Raw genomic sequence first — 23,693 nt, forward strand, 5'->3', positions numbered from 1 at the left:
AGCAGCAGATCCATATGCAATACATGCATAATCTAAAGCTGATCTAATTAATGCAGTATAAATATGTCTAAGAGACCTCATACTTGCACCCCAGTTACTTCCTGTGAGGCATCTCATAACATTAATAGCCTTTTTGCATTTAGTTATGACTTTCTGAATGTGTTCTCCATAAGTTAATTTATGGTCCATCCATACCCCTAAAAATCGAATCCATAGAGCTTGCTTAACTGGCTGCCCATAAAGAGTAATCTGTATTTTCGGGTTGACCCTTTTCTTAGAAAAACATATTACTTGGGTTTTTTCAATGGAAAAGTGGAAGCCCCATTTATTACCCCATTCCTCCACAGTACTAACCGCTGCTTGTAATTTCTTCTGCACAATTGCCGCATTACGACCTCTTATCCACAGCGCCCCGTCATCTGCATATAATGATCTGCCAAGGCTATTATCAACTCCTGCGAAGACATCATTAATCATAATATTAAAAAGTAGAGGGCTGCATACACTGCCTTGGGGGGTTCCATTTTCTATAGTGTAGGTACTGGAGTGGAATGTCCCAACCCTTACTTCAATACTCCTGTCCCTTAAAAAATCCATCACCCAATTATACATTCTCCCTCCTATACCCATATTTTCTAATTTGATAAGAAGGCCATCTTTCCATAACATGTCATATGCCTTCTCCACATCAAAAAATACTGCATTTACCAGCTCCTTATTGGCCTGAGCCTTCCTAATTTCATTCTCTAGGCATACAACAGGGTCCATGGTGGTCCTTCCTTTCCTGAAACCACTCTGATAACAAGTAATTAAATTTTTCTTTTCCATTACATATGTTAGTCTGTCTGTAACCATACGTTCCATAATTTTACATATATTGGAAGTTAGAGCAATAGGTCTGTAACTAGTTACCTCACACTTATCCTTCCCAGGTTTTCCAATGGGTATAACGACTGAGTGCTTCCAAGCCAATGGTAAGATCCCTGATTCCCATATCTTGTTATACAACTTTAAAATTACAACCTGAGCTACAGGATTTAAGTTTTCCACCATCTTATAACAAACTTCATCCTTACCAGGAGATGTTGCTCTAACCCCAGCCAGAGCTCTTTTCAATTCAAATAGAGAAAAAGGAACATCTACTGCTTCATTAAAAACACTCCTTTTTTTTCTATAAATGTTAGGATAATCTATCAAAATTGTATTCCTAGCTACCCTTGCGTCTGATGTCAAATTATCAGAACTGTGAATTTTAACAAAAGTTTTTGCTAAAGCTTCTGCCTTATCTTTGTTACTGATCATGACTTCATTATTATACCTTATGGCTGGTAGTGTAAACTCTCTTCTGATACCATTCATTTTCCTAATCATGCCCCATATATCATTTATTTGAGTTTCCCTTCCAATCTTATTACAAAATTGTTGCCATTGTTGTCGCTTAGCTTGTCTAATAACTCTTCTAACAACTGCTTGAGCTTTTTTATACTCCACCAGGTCATTAAAACAGAATGTGGTTTTAACCTTTTTAAAAGCTTTGTTCCTATCTTGTATAGCCTTTTTGCATTCATCAGACCACCAGGGAACCATTTTACGCTTTCCTATTCCACCTCCTTTACCAATCACCTCTACAGCAGTAGAATGCATGACTTCTGTAATTTTTCCATTAAAATCATCCACACTATTGAAACTGTTTGGTTTTAGTACTAGTAACCTCTCACTACAGATCATATTATATTCTGCCCAATTAGCATTTCTTAACTTCCATCTAGGAAAACTTACTTCCTCCAATTGAACTGGTCCTACTCCGATAGTACTTATTATTGGGTAGTGATCACTACCTATTGTGGTATTCTCAAAAACTTCCCATTCTGAGATGCTGGCTATTTGTTCAGACACCAAAGTGAGGTCTATAGATGAAACCAATCCTCTCACTACATCTATTCTAGTCCCCCTTCCATCATTTAAACATACCAAACCCTCATCTTCTAAAAATTCTTCAACCATATTACCATTGATATCTGTGCTTGTACTACCCCAAAGAGTATTGTGTGCATTAAAATCCCCACACCATATTGTCTTATTCACCTCTTGACCAATTATATTTTCAAAGGTCTCTCTACTTAATTTCCCACATGGATTATAAAAATTCACTATCCATATATTTGTATTGCCTATCCATACCTCCACTACAATTGCTTCTGATTCTTTATTTATACTTATAATCCTGTACCCCAGTCCCTGCTGAATAAAAGTTGCTACCCCACCTCCAGTACCAGCTTCCCTGTCCCTACGAACAGCTACATACCCATGTATTACAAAGTCTAGATGTGACTTGAGCCAAGTTTCTTGCACACATATAACTTGTGGTTTCTTATCCATTCCTTCAATAAAATTCTTAAACTCCTGCCCATTAGAGTAAAGACTACGGGCATTCCATTGCAGAATCATAAGGACCATTATGTACCAGTACATGATGACTGTGTGTCTTGTATCCCTGCATTAAGTGTTTCATTTATTAATTCAATTGATATCTCTCCCACATCAAGATATTTTTCTGCCGCCCTTATTATGATTTTAATCCTCTCTGTTCTACTCTGTGTTTGAGCTGAGCAATTTATTATCTCAGCAAGAAATGTCACAAACTTTACTTTGTCCACTCCTACATTTATCTTATTTGCTGTATCACACTCATTTCTTCCCTTATAATCGTCCAAATTGGGTCTCTGTTCAAGCACTTTCCTCATTGGTAGTTGGTGTACCAGATTTCTCTTTGTACTGACTTTTTTGATGGCCTCAGCATATGTGAGCTTCTCTTCTACTTTAACCCTCTGTACCTCAGCTGCTCGTTTGTGTGCTCCACATCCTTTATATGCTGCACTATGTTCACCTCCACAGTTACAACATTTTGCTTTTGTACCTTCACAACATTTGCCATATTCATGATCCTCTCCTCCACATTTGCCACACCGCTGTTTACCTCTGCACACTGCTGCCACATGCCCAAATTTCTGACATTTGAAACACCTCAATGGTGGTGGAATGTATTGTCGCACTTGGTAACTCAAATATCCTACTTTTACTCGTACCGGTAACACTTCCTCATTGAAATGTAACAAAACAGACAAACTCTCCTGCTTGCTCCCATTTTTAGTATACAATAATCGTTTTGCCTTCTCTACTTTAGCTCCTTCTACATTACTTAGGATGTCTTCAACGGATATATCTGTTGATACCCCTGTGATTACTCCTTGTACAGTTTTCTTTCTTTGCCAAGCAAAACACTTCATTTTCTTTCCATTTAAGGACGTAAGTTTAATCAAGTGATCTCGCTGTTTAGTGTTTGTACAAATAATCAGTAGACTGCCATCTCTCAATGGTTTAACATTCACTACTCCTACGCTTTCATGTAGTGCTTTAGTCAGCTTCAATGGGTTGACAGAACCAGGAGAATCAAATTGAAGCTTTACCTTTATCTCTTCCGTTTGGTTCAAATTGATAACACTACCCACATCTGACTCATAAGAACTTTGAGAATGTTTTTTCTTTCTTTTACTTTTCCGCATCGTTTGCCATTCAGCCTCACTATTGTTCGTTTTTCCCGCGTCCTCTCCTTCCATCTCCTCCTCACTTCCTGACTCCACGCCATTTCCTGCCATCTCAACTCCACACCACACCTGATGGACTCGATCAAGTCAGCTTAGCGCCACCCGATCGGTTTCTGCCACACTCAAAGCTGTTTAGTTCCTCGTTCTGAATCGCTCCAGCTCCTGTCTAGCACCCACTCCACTGTTGAGATGATGCCCTCTGCTCTCTCTTTGTCCAAACAATTAGACTCTTTATAGCTGAGGCTCCTCCCCTCAAATTCAAACAAACCATTGACAGGGCTATTAAGCTTACAATCTTCTTTATGAGATCATATATATTTAACATCAAAATTCAAAGATGAATATTAGCATCTTCTTTATCAAGCTCCATTTTCATCATGAAAACCAACAAGAATCTTAAAAGACATGCATTCAATGCAATAACATTCAACATTCTCAATGCTTGAACTCCGCCTCCTTTGGAATGGTATAAATCAAGCTTCCTGTTCACAGGCCCCTCCTATAAGGAAGTTCCAGGAAGAAGGTAAGACAAAGAGAATCGCCATTAACAAACAAATTGTTTGTCTAATTTTCATTCAACCTTTTCTTTGTTGCAGGCACAAAAAAGGATAAGACTGACAAACGTGAGTCACAATGGAATGTGCACCTTTCATTTGACACGTGGGTGAGACAAAACGGTGAATAAAATGATCTTGCAAACAAGACCCATTGTTTGGTTCTTTGAGTTGAAAGTTAAATACCTCACTTTATCACAGGGGTGTTCCCGGTCTGTACTGCCCTACAAAGGCAAACAAACATAACTCGCTAGAGTGTGGAACTGAGAAAAATGACTTTAAATATTTTTGGTTGTCCAGCCAAATTATAGTTAGGACACTGCAAGTTTGGCAATTAGATGTTTTAGTAACGAAAATTATCTACATAAAAAAAAAATCTTGAGCTCAAACTTGACTTTTGACCCCTTTTTTGAAGTTACTGTATCTGCCTTTGCATTGTCTGCAAAAAGTGAGAAGTCACTCCAAGTCAAATGGCAGTAACTTCCACATTATCAGTATTTGGTTGCTGATCACCATTTACAAAATCATTATAGTAACGCCTGGATAAAATCTAGTTACTGGCATTTATTTTGAATGATTTGCAATTGCTTTTTTTATATGGAGCAGGTATGTAGTCTATTCTTTGGATAGCCGGCTAGCCTATTTATGCTATAGGCTGCTAGCTAAATTAAGTAGATTGCAATCTATCTAATTTGTTAGTCTAATGCATCTTTTGTGTTACACCATGTCTTGCCTTGACCTAGATGTCTGCGTTTCAAAGCCATCTCAACCATTGTTAAACGCTATTAGAAAGAACAATTTGTTTTACCCAGGGCCGGCCCAAGCCCTTATGGGGCCCCAAGCAGAATTTTATTTGGGGGCCCCTCGGTGCAACCAATACGATTGACTATTGTCAATTCTTGATAATTCGCACACCCAGTATCAATTTTAGTAGTTGCTGTTGCCTTCATCATGTCTGGCTGTAATGGTTGTATACAGTTTTTAATTGTAACAGTAGCAAACACACAAGAGTGGTCAGGTGATAATATTCAAAGCCTTACTGTACTACAGGTCGGACTTTGATATGTACTTTAAAAAAAATAAAAATAATTAAGTAGTCTTATGCTGAATATGCTCACTTTTCCCCAGGATTCTTTGATGAATAGAAGGTTCAAAAGAACAGCATATCTCAAATAGTACACAACTGTTTTCAACATTGATGATAATCATAAATGTTTCTTGAGCATCAAATCCTCATATCAGAATGAATTCTGAAGGATCATGTGACACTGAAGACTGGAGTAATGATGATAAATTCAGCTTTGATCACAGGAATAAATGACACTTTACTATATATTCACATATAAAACAGATGTTTTACATTATAATTCACAATATTACTGTATTTCCTGTATTTTTGATCAAATAAATGCATCCTAGGTGAGCAGAAGAGACTTCTTTTAAAAACAAGAAGTGTTGATTTCTTTCAAACATTAAACAGAGCTTTTTTTTGGCGGAAATAACATTACATTTTTTGCATTCCATTCGACTGTGTAGAAAGAACCTTTTTATTTTCTAAATAAAAACTTCCAAAATATAGGCTACACAACTTATAATTCCAAGGGGACAATAGCACTAGCAGAAAAACAGAGAAACTGGAAACTATGCTGTAGCCTACTCCGTCCAAAACATGCAGCACGTCAGACAAGATATTGGCACTAAACCATATCACATTCTCAAATCCATCCATTCATAAAAAGGTTACCGGGCAACTGACGAGTAACGTTACGTTTTAGCGCTGGTTTTCTCGCACTTGGACTTTGAACCCTGGCTAACAAGCGAATAGTGTCTGGCCGGCGCCGTGAGCTTGTGCAGTGCTGTCAGAATCAATCCGTGCATATATTAGAAAACTTAACATTCTGCAGTTTATTTAGTAGGCCTAATTGTTTAAGGCCATTTCGCGATTTCAATCATCATGAAATAACATACTGCAAAAAGTAATTTTGTGTGCTCTTGGGGGCCCCCTGGTGGCAAAGGGGGCCCTAGCAGCCGCTTAGTTCGCTTACGCCTTGGGCCAGCTCTGGTTTTACCTACACTTTTATTCAGGTATCGTGTGTGTCAGAAGTGCTTCAGTGACAGATGTATGACACACTGTACTAGGCTACACTGTAATTCAAGCAAACTTTAATGGACAGTAAAACAAAGGTAGAATACCGTAACTCCAGGCTGGCACCGTAACTTCTAAACAACGGCTAAACAATAGCAGAGTACCCAAACTCAATTTGAGCATTCTAAAACAAAGGCAAAGAACAGTAACTGGTGTTAAGGTGTTCTGCCTTGGTTTCTCCTGAGCTTTTGGAAGTTACTGTTAAGACAACGGAATTGACTCAAGATACTTAGCCACACGATAAAGGTCTTGAATGTCGCAAAAATATCAAGTCATTTTCGACCAAAAATTGAGCCTTTTGCCTTTGTAGGGCAGTGCAGTGGTCAGTATCTATCCAAAGTGGTCCAAGGAAGGAACAGTGGTGAACTGGCGACATGGGCGGCCAAGGCTCATTGAGCAAAGTCTGGCCTGTATGGTCTGATCAAACAGACGAGCTACTGTAGCTAAAATTGCTCAAGAAGTTAACGCTGGTTCTGATAGAAAGTGTCAGAATACACAGTGCATCATAGTGCAAGAAAAAAGGCGGAATTAGCTTTTAATTGTAAATTTACATCTCACAATTGCAATTCTGAGTTTATATATGAGGAAAAAAAGTCAGAATTGTGATATAATTGTTTTTTAAGCATTTACTTTTTTTATTCTGTGGCGGAAACAAGCTTCATAGTAGTGCATTGCACCTCATTTTTATACAGCAGTTAGAGGATGTAAAAATATTAAGTGTATTACTTTTATTTCTGCTCTAAGTAACATAGGTCAATAATCCAGGATTGGATTTTGTCCCGTTGCTCTCTGATCTGAAGCCCTTTGCTTTGTGCGAGACAGGGCTGTTAACACGCGGTGACTGAGGTGGTGTTGCTGAGTGCATATGTCTGTTGTTACTTAGTGTGTCATCCTCAATGTCCCTGATGTCCAAACCTAATATGAGTGCCAGTGCCCTGTGAAGTATCTCGCCAAGGTCTCTGCCTTAGAAAATGGAAGAATTGATTCAACATTCAATGAAAAGTCTCAGTCAGGCAGATTGCCAAAGGTTTCATTCTTTATTCAAGGAAACACTCACAGTCTGAATGCAAAGAAGCCTCCTTCAAACTGACATAAAGAGTTTAAAGCAGAAAGGAATCATGTAAGTCTCAGATTTCATACAGCAGGTAACCAGAGAAGGAACTGAAACGGCTTTGCGAGTCCCTCTTGCTTACTTCACTGTTGAGCAGCCGAACATACACCCGGTCTCCAGCTTTCAGCTGGAGTACTGCACTGTTGCTTGCAGTATCTGTATGCAGGACATCCACTGCCACTGCACTCGCCACAATCTAGAACACACAACATCGAAAATGATCAGATTTATTACACTGCACAAAAAGTGTGTCCTTAATATTTTATTACATAGCAGTCATTTATAAAAGCAACAAGGCATGAGTTTTCAAACTGGGGTCCAGGAGCCCTAAGGCGGTACTAGATGGGTCAGCAGAAAATGTGTTAATTTAAATTGTCGGTTTAACCATTTTAAAACATTAACCAAATCTGAGATTCATTCTGGTTTGAAATCAAGTGAGTTTTTTGTAACACTTTACAATAAGGTTCATTAGTTGAAACTAGTTAACATGAACTAATAATGAATGCACTTATAAATCATTTATTTATCTTTGTAAATGTTAATTTCAAAATTTACTAATGCATTATTAAAATCTTGCTAACATTAGTTAATGCACTGTGAACTCACATTAACAAATCAGGAACAGCTGTATTTTTATTAACTAACGTTAACAAAGATTAACTAATGCTGAACAGAGGTGTTGTTCATGGTTAGTTCATGTTAACTAATGCATTAACTAACATTAACTAATACAACCTTATTGTAAAGTGTTACCAAGTTTTTTTTTAACAGAAAGAATTTGAGAAATATTTATGTTTATTTAATTGAATTTATGTATAAACCTGAACCTACATATTTTCAAACATTTTTCAATAGTGTGTAGAAAAAAAGTGACTGTAAAGACATTTTTTATTTTTAGAGAACCCAGAGAATCATAAAAAAAATTGCAGTTTCCACAAAAATACTAAGCAGCACAACAACATTGATAATAATGGGAAATGTCTTTTGAGCAGCAAATCATCATAGAATGATTTCTGAAGGATCATGTGACACTGAAGATTGGAGTAATGATGCTGAAAAATCAGCTTTGACATCATAGGAATAAATTACATTTTAAAATACATTAAAATGGAAAACAGTCATTTCAAATTGTAATAATATTATAGTTTTCACTGTATTTTTGATCAAATAAAAGAGACCTCTTTCAAAAATATTTAAAAATCTTACTGACCCAAAACTTTTCAACAGTATTATGCATAAAAATATTGTATGGAGCAGCCTTTATATTACTTATATTTTACAATGCATGAGTTCACACTTGCATATAATTTAGAGGGAGTAAATTTAAATGCGTATTTGGCGTGCTGTCCGGGGGCTTCGAGCTCGGAATTTGGCCCGAACCCAGACACCCCTGTGTATGTAAGTGGTTAGAACTAAAAGTGTGGAGAAGGGGTGGTGGAGGGATGCTGATAAACTGTCAGCAAACGGAGGTAAGACTGCTGAATATATATACCTCTTATTGTTGATTGACTGAGTGCTCTCCACTCGTGTCAATTATCTGAACTTGTTCCTCGCAAACCTTGTTAATAAAACATAATTTCTTGGGTAACCTTTTTTAGAAAATCCCTGCAAAAAGGTTAATGTTAATGAGGTAAACTCACCTTTTGGTCATTAAGAACCAAGTCCACTCGTAGGTTTTGTCCAGTCTTCATAATGTGAAAGATGAAGTAGTACACTCCCGTGGTTTTACAGGTGAAAGCTCCGGTCGACGAGTCATAACCATCTCCCAGATTAGTCATCACATCGTTAAACTTTAGCACATCATTCTTGCTGAAGGCATCCTGCAGCGCAGCACTGAACGCTACACCTTTCTGACTTGAGGAACCAATAGCTGAGGGTCCAGGTAGGCCAGGAGGACCTGCTTTACCTGGAGGTCCAGCTGGACCAGGAAGTCCTGCTGCAGATGAGGTGAGAGGGATGACAAACCCATTGCTCCGGTCATGTGAACGGTCTGAGGAAGGGTCACACACGATCCTGCAGGATCCAGGGAGGGTCTCACAGACGCCTGCTTTGGTCAAAGACAGAAACGTGAGGAGAACCGCTATCCACTGCTTGACCATGATGAAGTATGAGTGAAAAGAGATGATGGGACTCCAATGTAAAGCCCATGGAAGAAAGTTAGCTGGTCACATGATGGAGTTGAGAAATTGTTTGTCATCTGACATTTTTTTAACATCAGCAAAAAACACTTTTATGCTGCAGTAACTTCCCTACAAGTCTTACGAAACGTGTGCAACAATGCTCTCAGAAGCTCAGACAGAAATTTATTTTAGTTGTACAAGTAATTAACCAATATTAAAATTTTGGCAAAAACCGATATGCCAATAATTATTTGAATGCTGTGGCTGATAACTAATGGTCGATATTAAAATTCTATACAATTTTGTCTAAATAAATGAGAAATAAAACCCTAAATACTAAAATCAATTTTAAATGCTACAAGTGAATTTAGGCATCACAACATTCAACTCACTCACATTAACAAGTGCAGTGTTTGGTGGAGGAGGGAAATGGTATGCAGCGGTTTTTAAGGACTTGGGCTAAGCCCTTACTTCCAGTGAAAAGAAATCGTAATGCTTCGGCATACAAATACATGAAAGTGCTATGCTTCCAACCTTGTGGGAAAAGTTTGGGGAAGGACCTTTTCTATTACAGCATTCACCACTGCACTAATCGAGGTCCATAAAGACATGTTTGGATGAGTTTGATGTGTAAATAAATGAATACATAAATAAAAGTGCATTGACATAAACAAATCAAGTTCTATATATATTGTATATATATATATATCATTTTTTTTTTTTTTTTGTTACAGCTTAAAACCAGAAAAAACAACAACACAACAACATTTGCAATGGGGTAAAAAAATTTATTATCTTTTAAATTAAATATTTTCTAGAAACCAAGACAAACATACCATTCAAGAAAATGATTTGCAGTATTGACTGTTACAAATGAGGTTATTTCCTTTCACAAAACCCCCTCAAGCTTTCAGTTCTGTAATTCTATGGAATTTTAGATGGTAAGCAACTTCTCTTGGTGAGTGCTATGTGTGATATAACTAAAAGGATCTGCAAAAGCATCCACAATTGAATATTTTCACAGTTACTGTGGACTAAATACTGTTTAAACCCAGCACAGAAAATCTCTATGTGTCTGCATATAACAATTACATTTTTGTTTTGTTTTGTTTTGTTTAACAGAATTTCCCCATAAGATTTAATTAGTTGCCATCGATTAAAAGCAGTTTGTGTAAAGAGTGCTTTAGGAAGGACAAATTAAACATGATCATTTTAACAAAACAGATCTTTAGTGAGGAAGAATTTTCTGCTCTTTTAGACTCCCAAAGGATCTCATTAAGGTACTTTTAAGTTAACATTCACTAAAGCATCCAGAGAGAATATGGCAGGAGAGGGAAAGTAAAAGAAAGGGATCTGTAAAAGAGGGATCTGTGCTGTTTGCACAGAATTTGTCGTCACATTTAATAAAAAAAGGTCTATCAATCAGATGTTATATACACTCACCTAAAGGATTATTAGGAACACCATACTAATACTGTGTTTGACCCCCTTTCACCTTCAGAACTGCCTTAATTCTACGTGGCATTGATTCAACAAGGTGCTGAAAGCATTCTTTAGAAATGTTGGCCCATATTGATAGGATAGCATCTTGCAGTTGATGGAGATTTGTGGGATGCACATCCAGGGCACGAAGCTCCCGTTCCACCACATCCCAAATATGCTCTATTGGATTGAGATCTGGTGACTGTGGGGGCCATTTTAGTACAGTGAACTCATTGTCATGTTCAAGAAACCAATTTGAAATTATTCGAGCTTTGTGACATGGTGCATTATCCTGCTGGAAGTAGCCATCAGAGGATGGGTACATGGTGGTCATAAAGGGATTGACATGGTCAGAAACAATGCTCAGGTAGGCCGTGGCATTTAAACGATGCCCAATTGGCACTAAGGGGCCTAAAGTGTGCCAAGAAAACATCCCCCACACCATTACACCACCACCACCAGCCTGCACAGTGGTAACAAGGCATGATGGATCCTGTCCAATTTTGGATAGCTCGTACAAATTATAGCCTCTTTTTCCTATTTGTAGTGGAGATGAGTGGTACCCGGTGGGGTCTTCTGCTGTTGTAGCCCATCCGCCTCAAGGTTGTGCGTGTTGTGGCTTCACAAATGCTTTGCTGCATACCTCGGTTGTAACGAGTGGTTATTTCAGTCAAAGTTGCTCTTCTATCAGCTTGAATCAGTCGGCCCATTCTCCTCTGACCTCTAGAATCAACAAGGCATTTTCGCCCACAGGACTGCCGCATACTGGTTGATTTTCCCTTTTCACACCATTCTTTGTAAACCCTAGTAATGGTTGTGCGTGAAAATCCCAATAACTGAGCAGATTGTGAAATACTCAGACCGGCCCGTCTGGCACCAACAACCATGCCACGCTCAAAATTGCTTAAATCACCTTTCTTTCCCATTCTGAAATGCAGTTTGGAGTTCAGGAGATTGTCTTGACCAGGACCACACCCCTAAATGCATTGAAGCAACTGCCATGTGATTGGTTGATTAGATAATTGCATTAATGAGAAATTGAACAGGTGTTCCTAATAATCCTTTAGGTGAGTGTAATTGTGTATCTTAAAGGGATAGTTCACCTGAAAATTAAAATTCTGTCATAATTTATTAATTTACCTATTTACCTTCATGTCGTTTCAAACCATTAAAGATGACCTATTATACCCTTTTACACAGTCTAGATTTTGTGTTTGGGGTCTACTAGAATAGGGTTTCATGCCTGAATGTTCTCAGTCTGTCCAACACAGTCTCACTCCTATTTGTAACATATTGATGCTTGGTCAGTTCCCTTCTGAGTCACTTTTTAACGCACAGGGTACCCCTTTAGCGTAATTTTTCGACACGCGCAGTACTCCATCGATTTCAATGAGAAACCTTTGGTGTCATACACAGACATGTTGGGCATGGTTATCGTCATGATGAAACTATATATTGGGTTATGATTTTGCCATTATGACGTGGAGTGTGATTCTCAATTTAATCAGCCAGCATACTTTTATTTACATTTATAAAAAAAAATTACTTGCGCTATTTAGACACGTTTGAACACGTAACCCAACTATTCAAATATTCATAAAATCATGTCAACTTTTACAAATGCAAAGAATTAAATTAGTCTTGATCTGACGCATTGGGCAAACAACTGAAATCAAATGGAGTACCCTGTGCATCGGAAAATGATGCTAAAGGGGTACCCTGTGCGTTAAAAAGTGACGCCGAGGGGTCCTGACCAAGCGTCAATATGTGACGAATAGGGGTGAGACCGTGTTGCTCTGTCAGTAACGCTCTGTTTAGTTCTGGTCTTTATGAAGCCCCTGCTTCTGAAAATTGCAATGTGTTCTAATTGGTCAGCTGAATCAGTGTCTTGTGATTGGTCAATCGCAACGAGCTTGTTTCAGAAATGTCACGCCCTTTATCATAATTGTGAGATTCAACACACTGGCTGCATCCAAAATCTTAAAAATGCTGCCTTCAGAGGATGCCTTCCAATGTAGGAAGGCATCAAGGCGCTTCACTTCCTGTCTCCCGAGATACCTTCATCTGGTAGATTTTTGAAGGCAGCATAGATATATCCTTCGCTGCCTTTGATATCCCACAATCCTGTGTGTTTTATTCTCTGACAGTTCAGCTAAAAAGTTGCTTTTGTAGCAATTCAATATTTGCTTAGTTATCGCCAAAGCTCTCTCTATTTTGATATAGATCATTAAACTGTTACGCTCTCTCCTCAGAAGTCAGATTACATGAGGTTCCTTCATGCAAACGCTGCCTATATTGGTTGATAAGGCAGTAAGGCAACAAGTCAGCTGCAGAAGTTTCCGGACACAGCCACTACTGCAACTCAACCAGGCCGCGTCCCTTTATTTTGTTTATGTCTTGGGCGGGAATTATTTAAATCAGGGATATTGTGACGTGTACGTTCCCAGAAGAAAACTCAAGACTACAGAGGCATTTCAGGGAGTTCGGAAACAGTGCTTACTGATATAGAGAATAACTCCCTTTGGAGTGACTTTGTACTTGGCAGACCTTTTTTCATGCTCAAACAGCAACACACTAGAGAAAGTTAAAAATGTAAAAAAGCTACATAGATCTTCTTTAAGACATTTCTCAAAATAGGCTTCCTTCTTTTATGTTGTTTTAAGTTGAATTTAGTCATTACACCTGAGTTTGTCAATTGGCTTGAAAGTATGTATACATATCAAGTTGAAATGGTCCTGTAAATGTCCCCTCAGAACGATGCTTTTAAATCCCTCAGTGGGTCTGCTTGATTTCTCTATAAATCTGATTTAATCACGTTCCTCTCTATCCACCCTTAGCACAGCGAGACACATCATTTTCTTTTTACTGCCATGTGCAAACATTCAAAACGTCTCCGATGGCTTCTGTTCATGCCAAAGAAATATCTGCTTCATTGAGATGATTTATGCAGACACTGGGAATAAAGCTGTGCGGGTTGGCAACTAACTAGCATTTTATTCTCTAAAGAAGATCGTTTTTTGCGGTCCATAATAAAAATGATGCAATCCATGAAACCCTTATTTAATGTGCTATTTCCACCCCTAATGTCTAAAGAGTCTTCACAATGGCGATGTGCCTTATTAAAACAGAAAAGTTACCAGAAATCTTTATTGCTTTGAGACTATGAGAGATGTTTCTCTGCATTAAAGAGAGCGAGAGAGGCTGGTGTGAGCTGTATGGGGGTCTCATCAGATGAAGATCAGATTATCTCTCTGCTAGTTTGTACAGTCTGGATCAGCCTGTGGGCTACAAGCTTTGGATAAATGCAAATGTTTAACAAGATTTTGGAGTCTCAGGTGTAAAGAAAGTCTTTATAATCTCACATCTTGTTCTATATATTGGGCAATCCTTCATAAATGCTTTATTTGCACCTGAGACTCTAAAATCTTATTGAACATTACAGTGAACATGAAGTATTGTGGGTTTTCTTTTGTGAACAGTAAACAAGTGAACTAACAGACAAAAAAATCATGGCATGTTAGATGTAGCAGTGTGTCACAGTTATGTTCAGTTATGCTGCCTTCATGTGCTATTGTAAATTTCCTACTTCCCACTTCTGAAGTTGTGATTAAAAATCATGCACTAATTATTAGCATTACAATTTTGACTTGAGAGGGCGTTCATGTCCAATTTTGTAACTGAAACTAGTAATTACGATAATTCTGATAGTACGTGAAGACAGCATTGATACTTTTTCATGGACTTTTAGTAAGTTTTCCTTCATTCACATTTCTTTGTTCTAGTTTCCCAACTGAGTTTGTCACAATGGTTACTCATATGATTGGTCCTTCTGCTAGTCGTCATTAATCACCCTTGTTTGCCTTACTACTCAAGTAACTATGTTTTCAGTTCTCATTTCTCATGTTGTGTGCCTGCCTTGTTTGGGTTAACCTTTGTGTGGGTTATTAAATACTTTTGAACCTGATCTTCATCTTCCTGTACTTTCTGCAACCAGTTATGACAGATGACCAAACCAAAATGCACATTAATGGACATTGCGTCCATTAACGTTGCCCCAACGTTGCCAGGGACAATATATTTTGGAAGAGTATTCGGAGGCGTGCCGCCTTCGTCATACCCCAAGGTGATCCCTGCTGGACCCTGGAGAAGTATATCAATTATGCGCAGTGGGTGAACGGATCTGCAGTCACAGTGGGTGAAGCGGATGATAACAACAACATCAACGTCCAGCCCCACCTTACAGCCCTCCCGCAGCCAAACCCAGAGCTCAGCCCACCATCACCCTGTACCGCGGAGATTACGCCAGAGCCTACCGCAAACAGAGAACTTCCACCCGCTACGACAAAGGAGCCTGTGACTACAGCGCCAACTATCGCCCTGGAGCTGAAGCCCCAGTGTGTGTCTGAAAAGGGGTGTGAGCCGGCATCAACTATGCCAGAGGAAATTCTGGTGGAGCTAGAAACTAGAGACAACTGTCTGATAGATTGGGACACTAAAGTACTGTTTCCCACCCTGTCCCACCATGAATTGTCTTTACCCTCATCATCACTGCTGGTTCTATCCAGCATAATGCCTGTATCATCGCCCTGTATGGACATGGTATTGTTAACATTGCAGATATAACTCAGCTTCCCTCTCCTTTCTCCATCACAAGCTTCAGCCAGTCCTTCAGCCCCGCCTCAGCAGGTTCCCATCAGCCCCTCGTCTTCTCCTCTATGTGGATGAGCCTCTGAGCCTAGGGTCACCAGCTTCATCCGAGCCAGTGGATTCCCTGGCTCTGCCTCCAGCCGCTGGTCCCGTCACTCCACCTCGGCTCGTCGATCTGTTGGCTCCGCACTGGCTCCTCCCTCCCTCAGCTCCACCAGAGACCATATTCCTTACGGCTTCACCGGGCTCCCTCGTCCCTCCGGCTTCACCTTGGCCAGCCGTCACCCTGCCTGCTCTGTGAAGTTACGAGCCATCTGCTGCGCTCCGTCTCCTCACTTCTTCAGCTCCAGCGGGCTCTGCCCTTCCTCTGACTTCGCTTTGGTCCTCAGTGGCACTGGCTCCACATCAGTCCTCGGACGCTTGTCCCTAGGCTCGCTATAGGTCCCATCGCCTGTCAAGTCACCATCATGTCTCCTCCCTCCATCGACTCTGCCGTGGGCTATCGTCCTGGTTGCGCTCTGTCAACACCACCAGGCCACTCCTCCCATCATCTCATCCAGGGCTGCTACGTCCATCTTCTCCTCTTTGGTCTCTTCCACCTGCTCTTACCAGCCCTTCGCCTGCTCCTCACATCAGACCTTTGCCTACTTCTCGTTCACCTCCAAATCCCCACCCCCCACATCACAGTTATGTTCGGTTAGTACCATTTTCATGTACTTTTAGTTTGTTTTCCTTCATTCACATGCATGTTTCCTTTGTTTTAGTTTCCCACCTGAGTTTTTCACTATGGTTACTGATATGATTAATCATTCAGTTCAGCTGTTCGTCATTAATCACCCTGGTTTTGTCTTAAGTTACTATGTCTTCAGCTCTCATTTTTGGTAGTGTTTATTTGATTTCAGGTTTTCTATTTCAAGTAATGGAGTTTTATTTATTTTTTTACCTTGGGACAAATGTGGACGCTATGTACTGTCAGTTGTACACTTTTAAGGTTTTTAAATGCAGCACCTTAAGAATAAAACAATTTTTCACTGTATAGAGCTTTGGAATTGACTGGTTCTTACACTGTAAAAAAAATTCAGGTCTCCGATTGAACATTTTCTAGTGACCGATCACATCTAAATTTTTCATTTGGTCAAAACGAATTTCTGTGAATTGATGCAATTTAATTCACAAAAATTCATTTTGGCCAACTAAAAAATTTAGATGTGATCAGTCACTAGAACATTTTCAATTGGAGACCTGATTTTTTTTTTCAGTGCATTTAATTTTAAGTTTTGGGGTAAATTGTAGGTTAATCATATCTGTGTAGTATCTGTGCAATCACATAGATGAATTCTGACTACAGAAGTTTTTTTGTTTTGTTTTTAAACTGAAAAAAAGTTTTTTCTGAGGTGACATCCCTGATCTTAGTTATAATGTCAAGTACCAAATGTGTATTTTGGGCAGACATTTTTTTGTATGGCCCCCAGATGGCACTGTTGTTCCTTCATGCACACTTTGTCAAAACAGGGACTGCTGTGAAAAACAGATCAGATATGATATATTTTCACAAATAGGTGCTATACACTATTTATTTGATTGTGAACGAGGCTGACATGCAGCAATGATGAAATCTAAAACCAAACCCTTCTTCCCAACATACACATCATCCCCATTTTCATTCTCCTATCATGTATTTCTTAATATAGCTACTGGGTAAAATATGAAACATGTCAATTTTAAAGATTTATAATAGTTAACTTTCTTTTATCAGAACTTAACACTTATCAGAACTTATCAGAACACAATTAACTAAGTACTTCTTCTTATAAAACAACACGTGCAATCATTAGCAATATATTTAATATGTTCTGTGATATACTGTTTAGTCGGTTTGTCTTACCATAAAATATTTCATCCTGTTCGATGAAATTACACAAATCAGTGTGGTATCACTGTTATTTTTATTTTGACATCCTTATGTAAGATTACGCTACATCCATCACTGACCAATGCCTAACTTTAGATCTTCTTTCCATTTTCCATTCTTACAACCGTGAAAAAAAAGATAAAAAAGTCTGCTACAATATATCCTTGCACATCTTCTTTAAATGACAAAACCACATTTTTTAAAGGTTACATAGCTCAAACAGTAGTTTATAACAGGATTGACCCATATGACTTTATTCTCTCCCTTATACACAAAAGTAATTTCTCTGTCTATGTCTCTGCCTCTCTTCTGTCGTTGTTTGATCGAGTACTCACATTACAAATGCTGTGATGAATCTTTACCTAAGATGTCTGTTTAAACACAGCCATTTGTTAAAATCAATGGGACTGAATATGTTATTAAATGATATCAATCAACATGACACCAGTCTGAAACCAAGGTATGGTAAGGGCTTCCTCTGATGCTCTGTCAAGACTATGGTACGATCTCTGCATGCGGTATTAGGATCGAGAAAAACAGTTGGTGCACTCGGACTGCTGGGTGTTCACACACCATCATTGTACATCAGATGCTTGAGAAACTCAGGGAGTTTATCACTTTCACTGGCTGTTCTTTTGTTTGTGTGTGTGTGGCAGTGAGAGAGTGAGACCATGGAAGTGCTCGAAGTCACAGCACAGAATCTGTTTACTTGAATGTGTTTTTTCACAATGACACTTTATGGCAAGAATCCACTGTCAGAAAGAAATACAGACAGAAAGAGACCAGCTTCAGTCTATGCCTGTGAACAATGTCAACAAGGTCATGTACAGGAATACATGTTTACTGTATAAATTATATATATATATATATATATATATATATATATATATATATATATATATATATATATATATATATATATATATATATATATATATATATATATAGTGTGTGTGTGTGTGTGTGTGTGTGTGTGTGTGTGTGTGTGTGTGTGTGTGTGTGTGTGTGTGTGTGTGTGTGTGTGTGTGTATGTATGTGTGTGTTTGTGTAAGTAGGTGTGTATGTATATTCCACATTCTAACTAAATTTAGATAAAGTTCACCTGTTCATACACTTTTATTGCCTGTGCGGAAATAAACTTTTTTATTTTTTTATTTTTTTCAATTTCTTTAAAAGTACTAAGTTCTGGATATACCTTATCTTATTAAACTCACATGGGCTATATTGGATATGTTTGAATGAACTAGGAAATAAATATATTCAGATTACTCTAAAGGAAATTAAATACCTTTAAGATTTGCATCATGGTCTCAACTGCCGTGTCAGGGATTATTTTGTGATAATGACTGGCTGACTTCACATTATCCTGACTAACCCCAAACCCAGATGGAAAAACCACACATTTTCAGAGTTAGTAAGCATTTGTTGTATTCATGAATCCATTTTACAATTGGAAGACATCATCAAATATCCCCAAAAGTAGGTTTTGACAGATTTAGCTGACTTCTAGGGACAATTTTGTCTCCATTATAGCTAGGTAAATTCACGCATACACACAAATCAGCCCCACTTCATTCCTGTAAAAGCTGGCTGGCACTAGGATAACACTAGACAGGTCTTCAGGGACACATCTCAGAAACTGCACTGCAAATACTTAAGGGCATATTTAACCAGAGGAGGCTTAAACTTGGATATTCATTTGGAAATAGCACATGTTGGGACTACTTTGGAAACAGTGTGTGAGTCTACCTATACACATGTGCCAAGTACATGTCCTGGATAAATTGAAAATCACGTTTTTTTTTTTTTCAAATATATATCATGATTGTCCCTCGATTTTGAACAAACAACTAAATATAATAACATGTAAATTACTAGAGGTTCTGACAAAATGTTATTTACTGCAGTCTATTTGTAATGTTTAATTAATCTGAATAAAAAAAAAAAAATAATAAATAAAAAAAAGTTTTTTAATGAATGATTCAATGACTCACTCATAAATACTTCACTTGTTTCATTCCTGGATGAATCAGCATTTTTGAACAATCCCTTGAATGAATGATTAAATGACAAATACATTTTTCAACAGTCACTTGTCACCACCTAGTGGCGTAACGATGTAATCTAAACAATCAGTGACGTAACTTAGTAATGACCGGCCCCAGTGCAGGCAATTATGACGGGCCCCCTGGGCTGCACAGTTGTGAAGCAAACAGAAGGGAACCATATAAGCGAATGTGTGTGTCTAACCTATTTAATTTAGACCAAATCAGTATCTTATCAGTTTCTTATATTAAATTGAAGTTCTCTTTGCGTGTGTCTCTCTCCAACACACATGCAGACACAAGTTCTTGTTCGTATTTTGCTTTGGGGTAAAAATAACTTTGAAATAACTTCACAGCGTTTGTGTTAATGCACATCCTGACGCCATCCACACTGCTGAGAGTGCTGTTTAAATGAATAGCCTATGTAAATAACAAATAACAAAAACAGCTCAATAACAAAACCACACAACAAATATGATAGCGGTGAGAGAAATTGTAAGAAAGCATCTGATCTGATCATATCGATATGGATATGTTTGCGATTCAGCGTTCTGCACTGCCTGCAACGTCTTACGCCCCTGGATACAATATTTGAAGCATCTTTGAAGTTACTTTCAAAAGGTTATTTACTAAAAAAAATGTATCACTTCTGTATACATCAGTGTTTATATCCAAAATTGTATCCCTGTAATTCTGTAATATGAATATTTGTGATGTGATACAACATATTTTGTACACAATTGTGTTGTTTTTTATTTATAATTTTTTTTTATTTGATTTTTGTATTGTTATTCACTGATTACATTGCGGTATTTCCTCATGCAATGCTGATGGGTAAATTAACAATGTATATGGATTTACATGGACATAATGGAAAAAGGACTCTTATTTTGTTATTCTGGGGAGTCGCAAACATAAAAGCATGCATGCCTCCTCATATCAGCAGACGAGCTGTTAAAGGGTGGGGTGAAACCGGTCTATGGGTGAAACACTCAGTTTCAGTCAATCTCATGTCAATCTTGAGGACCTATAGAGTAGTATTGCATCCTTAATATCTCAGAAAAGTCTTTAGTTTAATTATATTTATAAAAGAAAGATACGCTGTACTGAGTCTTTCCAAAAAAGAGGCGTATCGTGTGGGCGGAGCTAAACAGAGTGTGTGAAAGCTGTGACATCCTTAAACGTGGAAAAAAAAAACATTATCCTAAATAGCCTAAACCCCGGAGATCAGTCAGATTTAGCCATACATATATGATCCAAAATCAGATCTAGAGGCTGAAATTGAACAGGAGAAGCAGCAACGACGACTACAGCAGGCCGGTAACTGTATATACTTGCTTAGCGGCTTGTCATGCGCGAGTTTTACAACATTTTTGTGTTTACTCGTGGGTTATGAGGACATGATTTGGTTTATGGACTATTAAATGTGATTTAATATTAGCAGTAGCAAGCGTAACGGTTTTGCACGTCAGACTAGTGCGTGTTTACATTCCATTACAAACAATATGGAATGAACGAGTCAATTGCTAACAACACACAGACATTTGAAGCAGTTTTACTCACCTCCTGCATCCAAAACACGAGTCACGACCGTGAACCATAATCGCTGGGACTGCTGGGTCAGCATTAGACGAGCTACAAATCCGGCGTCAAACTGGACCTTGCTTATAAAATGCAGCCGAAATGCAGGGAACAAACAAAACATTTGTACAACTCCGTTGCTGCTGCGGAAAAACAATCCATCCACTGTCCCATTAACGCTGGGTTCATTGGGAAGCTGTACAGGGTTGTCTTGCCTTGACAACCAAAAACACACATCTTTGGTGACATTGTTGATGTCGTGAAATCCTGTGACTGCAGCGCAGCCGAGCAAAGTGCCCTTAGGACCCGTATAAGGAAATTCCGCCCCATTTGAAATCACATTTGTTATATAAGGTGTTATTTTTATTTTTTTTTGTGCACAAAAACTATTGTCGTCGCATCGTAAAATTATTGTAGAGTCACTGTGGTGAGATGGACTTTGTAACGACGTTTTAAGTGCCTTTTATGCGTCTTGGGAGTGTGAATGTACTGAATGCCAATGGAGGCCTATCTGAAGCCTTTCTCAGCCATCAGCTTTCAACAAAAATATCTTCATTTGTGTTCCGAATATGAACGGAGGTCTAACGGCTGTCGAACGACATGAGGGTGAGTAATTAATGACAGAATTTTCATTTTTGGGTGAACTAACCCTTTAATACATGGCGTTAAGTGCCTCTTTGAAGCTCACTCTGTTATCGCGTTTGGTGCACTTACTGGTCACGTGATCAGACAGGGAAAAAGAGCCCGATCTCACGAAAATGCGTATAAATAATACGAGTGTGCAATCTCATGGAATGTATACGCCAAAATGAGTTTTGGCATGCATATGATACGCACTTTATGGTGTATTTAACGTACGAACCAACTCCATGATTTTTTTTATTAATAAAATAAATAAAGCCACAATGTGTCACATTTGTTACATAACATTTTTAATCAAAAATATTATTTGCTCTGATGTTGAAGGACTTAGCCAACTTCTTTTTTTACAAATAATTTCTCCAGCCTTTGAAAAAATCATCTCTCAAGGGGCACTTCTTGCTGGCATGCACAAATATTTAAAATCACTGCTATCACAAATTCACTGCCTTCACAAAAAACCCACGAGGTGAAGATGGATTAACCTCACTTTTAAACTGGGGAATTAGGTTCATACAGATGTGTGACTGTGTGGTTTGTTCCCGCCCCTTTCAATCAAACGCAGTTTCGACAGGCGCCACCTGATGAAACACTTCGAAGCTTCATTTAGCCATAGTCACGTGACATGGGTGTTTAGAATCACATTTTCGGAGCAGTGTTTCGAAACATCAGTGCTTTGGGATCTCGGCAAAGCACCGAAATGTCAGTTTCGCGTCAGCCATCCCTAATTTGCAGTTCATGATGCAGAAACACCACATATCATTTTGTTGGTGAACATTAATATTGTTGTTGCATCTGATCGTGGCTGTATCTCTCTATTAGTGTTACTCGATCTTAGCGCTGCATTTGATACTATCGACCACAACATTCTTTTGAATAGACTCGAAAATTATGTAGGTATTAGTGGAATTGCATTATCATGGTTTAATTCATACCTATGCGACCATTATCAGTTTGTAGTAGTAAATGAAGATATGTCACATATCGCAAGTTCAGTATGGAGTACCACAAGGCTCAGTGCTAGGACCGCTACTCTTCACCTTGTACATGCTACCACTGGGAGATATCATTAGGAAGCATGGCGTTAGTTTTCATTGTTATGCTGACGATACTCAGCTCTATATTTCTTCACGCCCTGAAGAAACTTACCAATTCACAAGATTAACGGAATGCATAGCTGATATAAAACATTGGATGACCGGTAATTTCCTGCAACTCAATTCAGAAAAAACTGAATTTTTAATTATTGGACAAAAAAGCTCCACAAGTAGTAGCCTAGAATACTGTCTAACACTTGATGGCTGTTCTGTCAAGTCCTCGTCGTCAGTGAGGAACCTGGGTGTGCTCTTTGATACCAATCTTTCGTTTGAAAGCCACGTCTCTAGCATCTGTAAAACTGCTTTCTACCATCTTAAAAATATATCTAAATTACGGCACATGCTCTCAATGCAAAATGCTGAACAGTTAGTTCATGCGTTCATGACCTCAAGGCTAGATTATTGTAATGCTCTACTGGGTGGTTGCCCTGCTCGCTTAATAAATAAACTCCAGCTGGTCCAAAACGCAGCAGCTCGAGTTCTTACTAGAACCAGGAAGTATGACCATATTAGCCCAGTTCTGTCAACACTGCACTGGCTGCCTATTAAACATCGCATACATTTTAAAATCTTACTTATTACTTACAAAGCACTAAATGGTTTAGCTCCCCAATACTTGAGCGAGCTCTTAACATATTATACTCCATCACGTCTACTGCGGTCTCAAAATTCTGGCCAGTTGATAATACCGAGAATATCCAAATCAACTGCAGGCGGTCGATCCTTTTCCTATTAAGCTCCAAAACTCTGGAAC

The 23,693-nt window shown here is 38.5% G+C and overlaps 1 protein-coding gene across 1 annotated transcript; it reads right to left on the reverse strand.

The window, feature by feature from the left end:
* Positions 1-7,321: 7,321 nt before the first annotated feature.
* c1ql1 (complement C1q like 1) lies at positions 7,322-9,538 on the reverse strand. Its single transcript, XM_079830327.1, has 2 exons — positions 9,057-9,538; positions 7,322-7,612 (listed from the first exon to the last, which is right to left on the reverse strand). The coding sequence occupies exons 1-2, from the start codon at positions 9,513-9,515 to the stop codon at positions 7,433-7,435; spliced, it is 639 nt and encodes a 212-aa protein (XP_079686453.1). The 5' UTR covers positions 9,516-9,538; the 3' UTR covers positions 7,322-7,432.
* Positions 9,539-23,693: the final 14,155 nt, after the last annotated feature.

Source organism: Gobio gobio, assembly GCF_949357685.1.
Source record: "Gobio gobio genome assembly, chromosome: 12".
Classification (NCBI taxonomy): Eukaryota; Metazoa; Chordata; class Actinopteri; order Cypriniformes; family Gobionidae; genus Gobio; species Gobio gobio.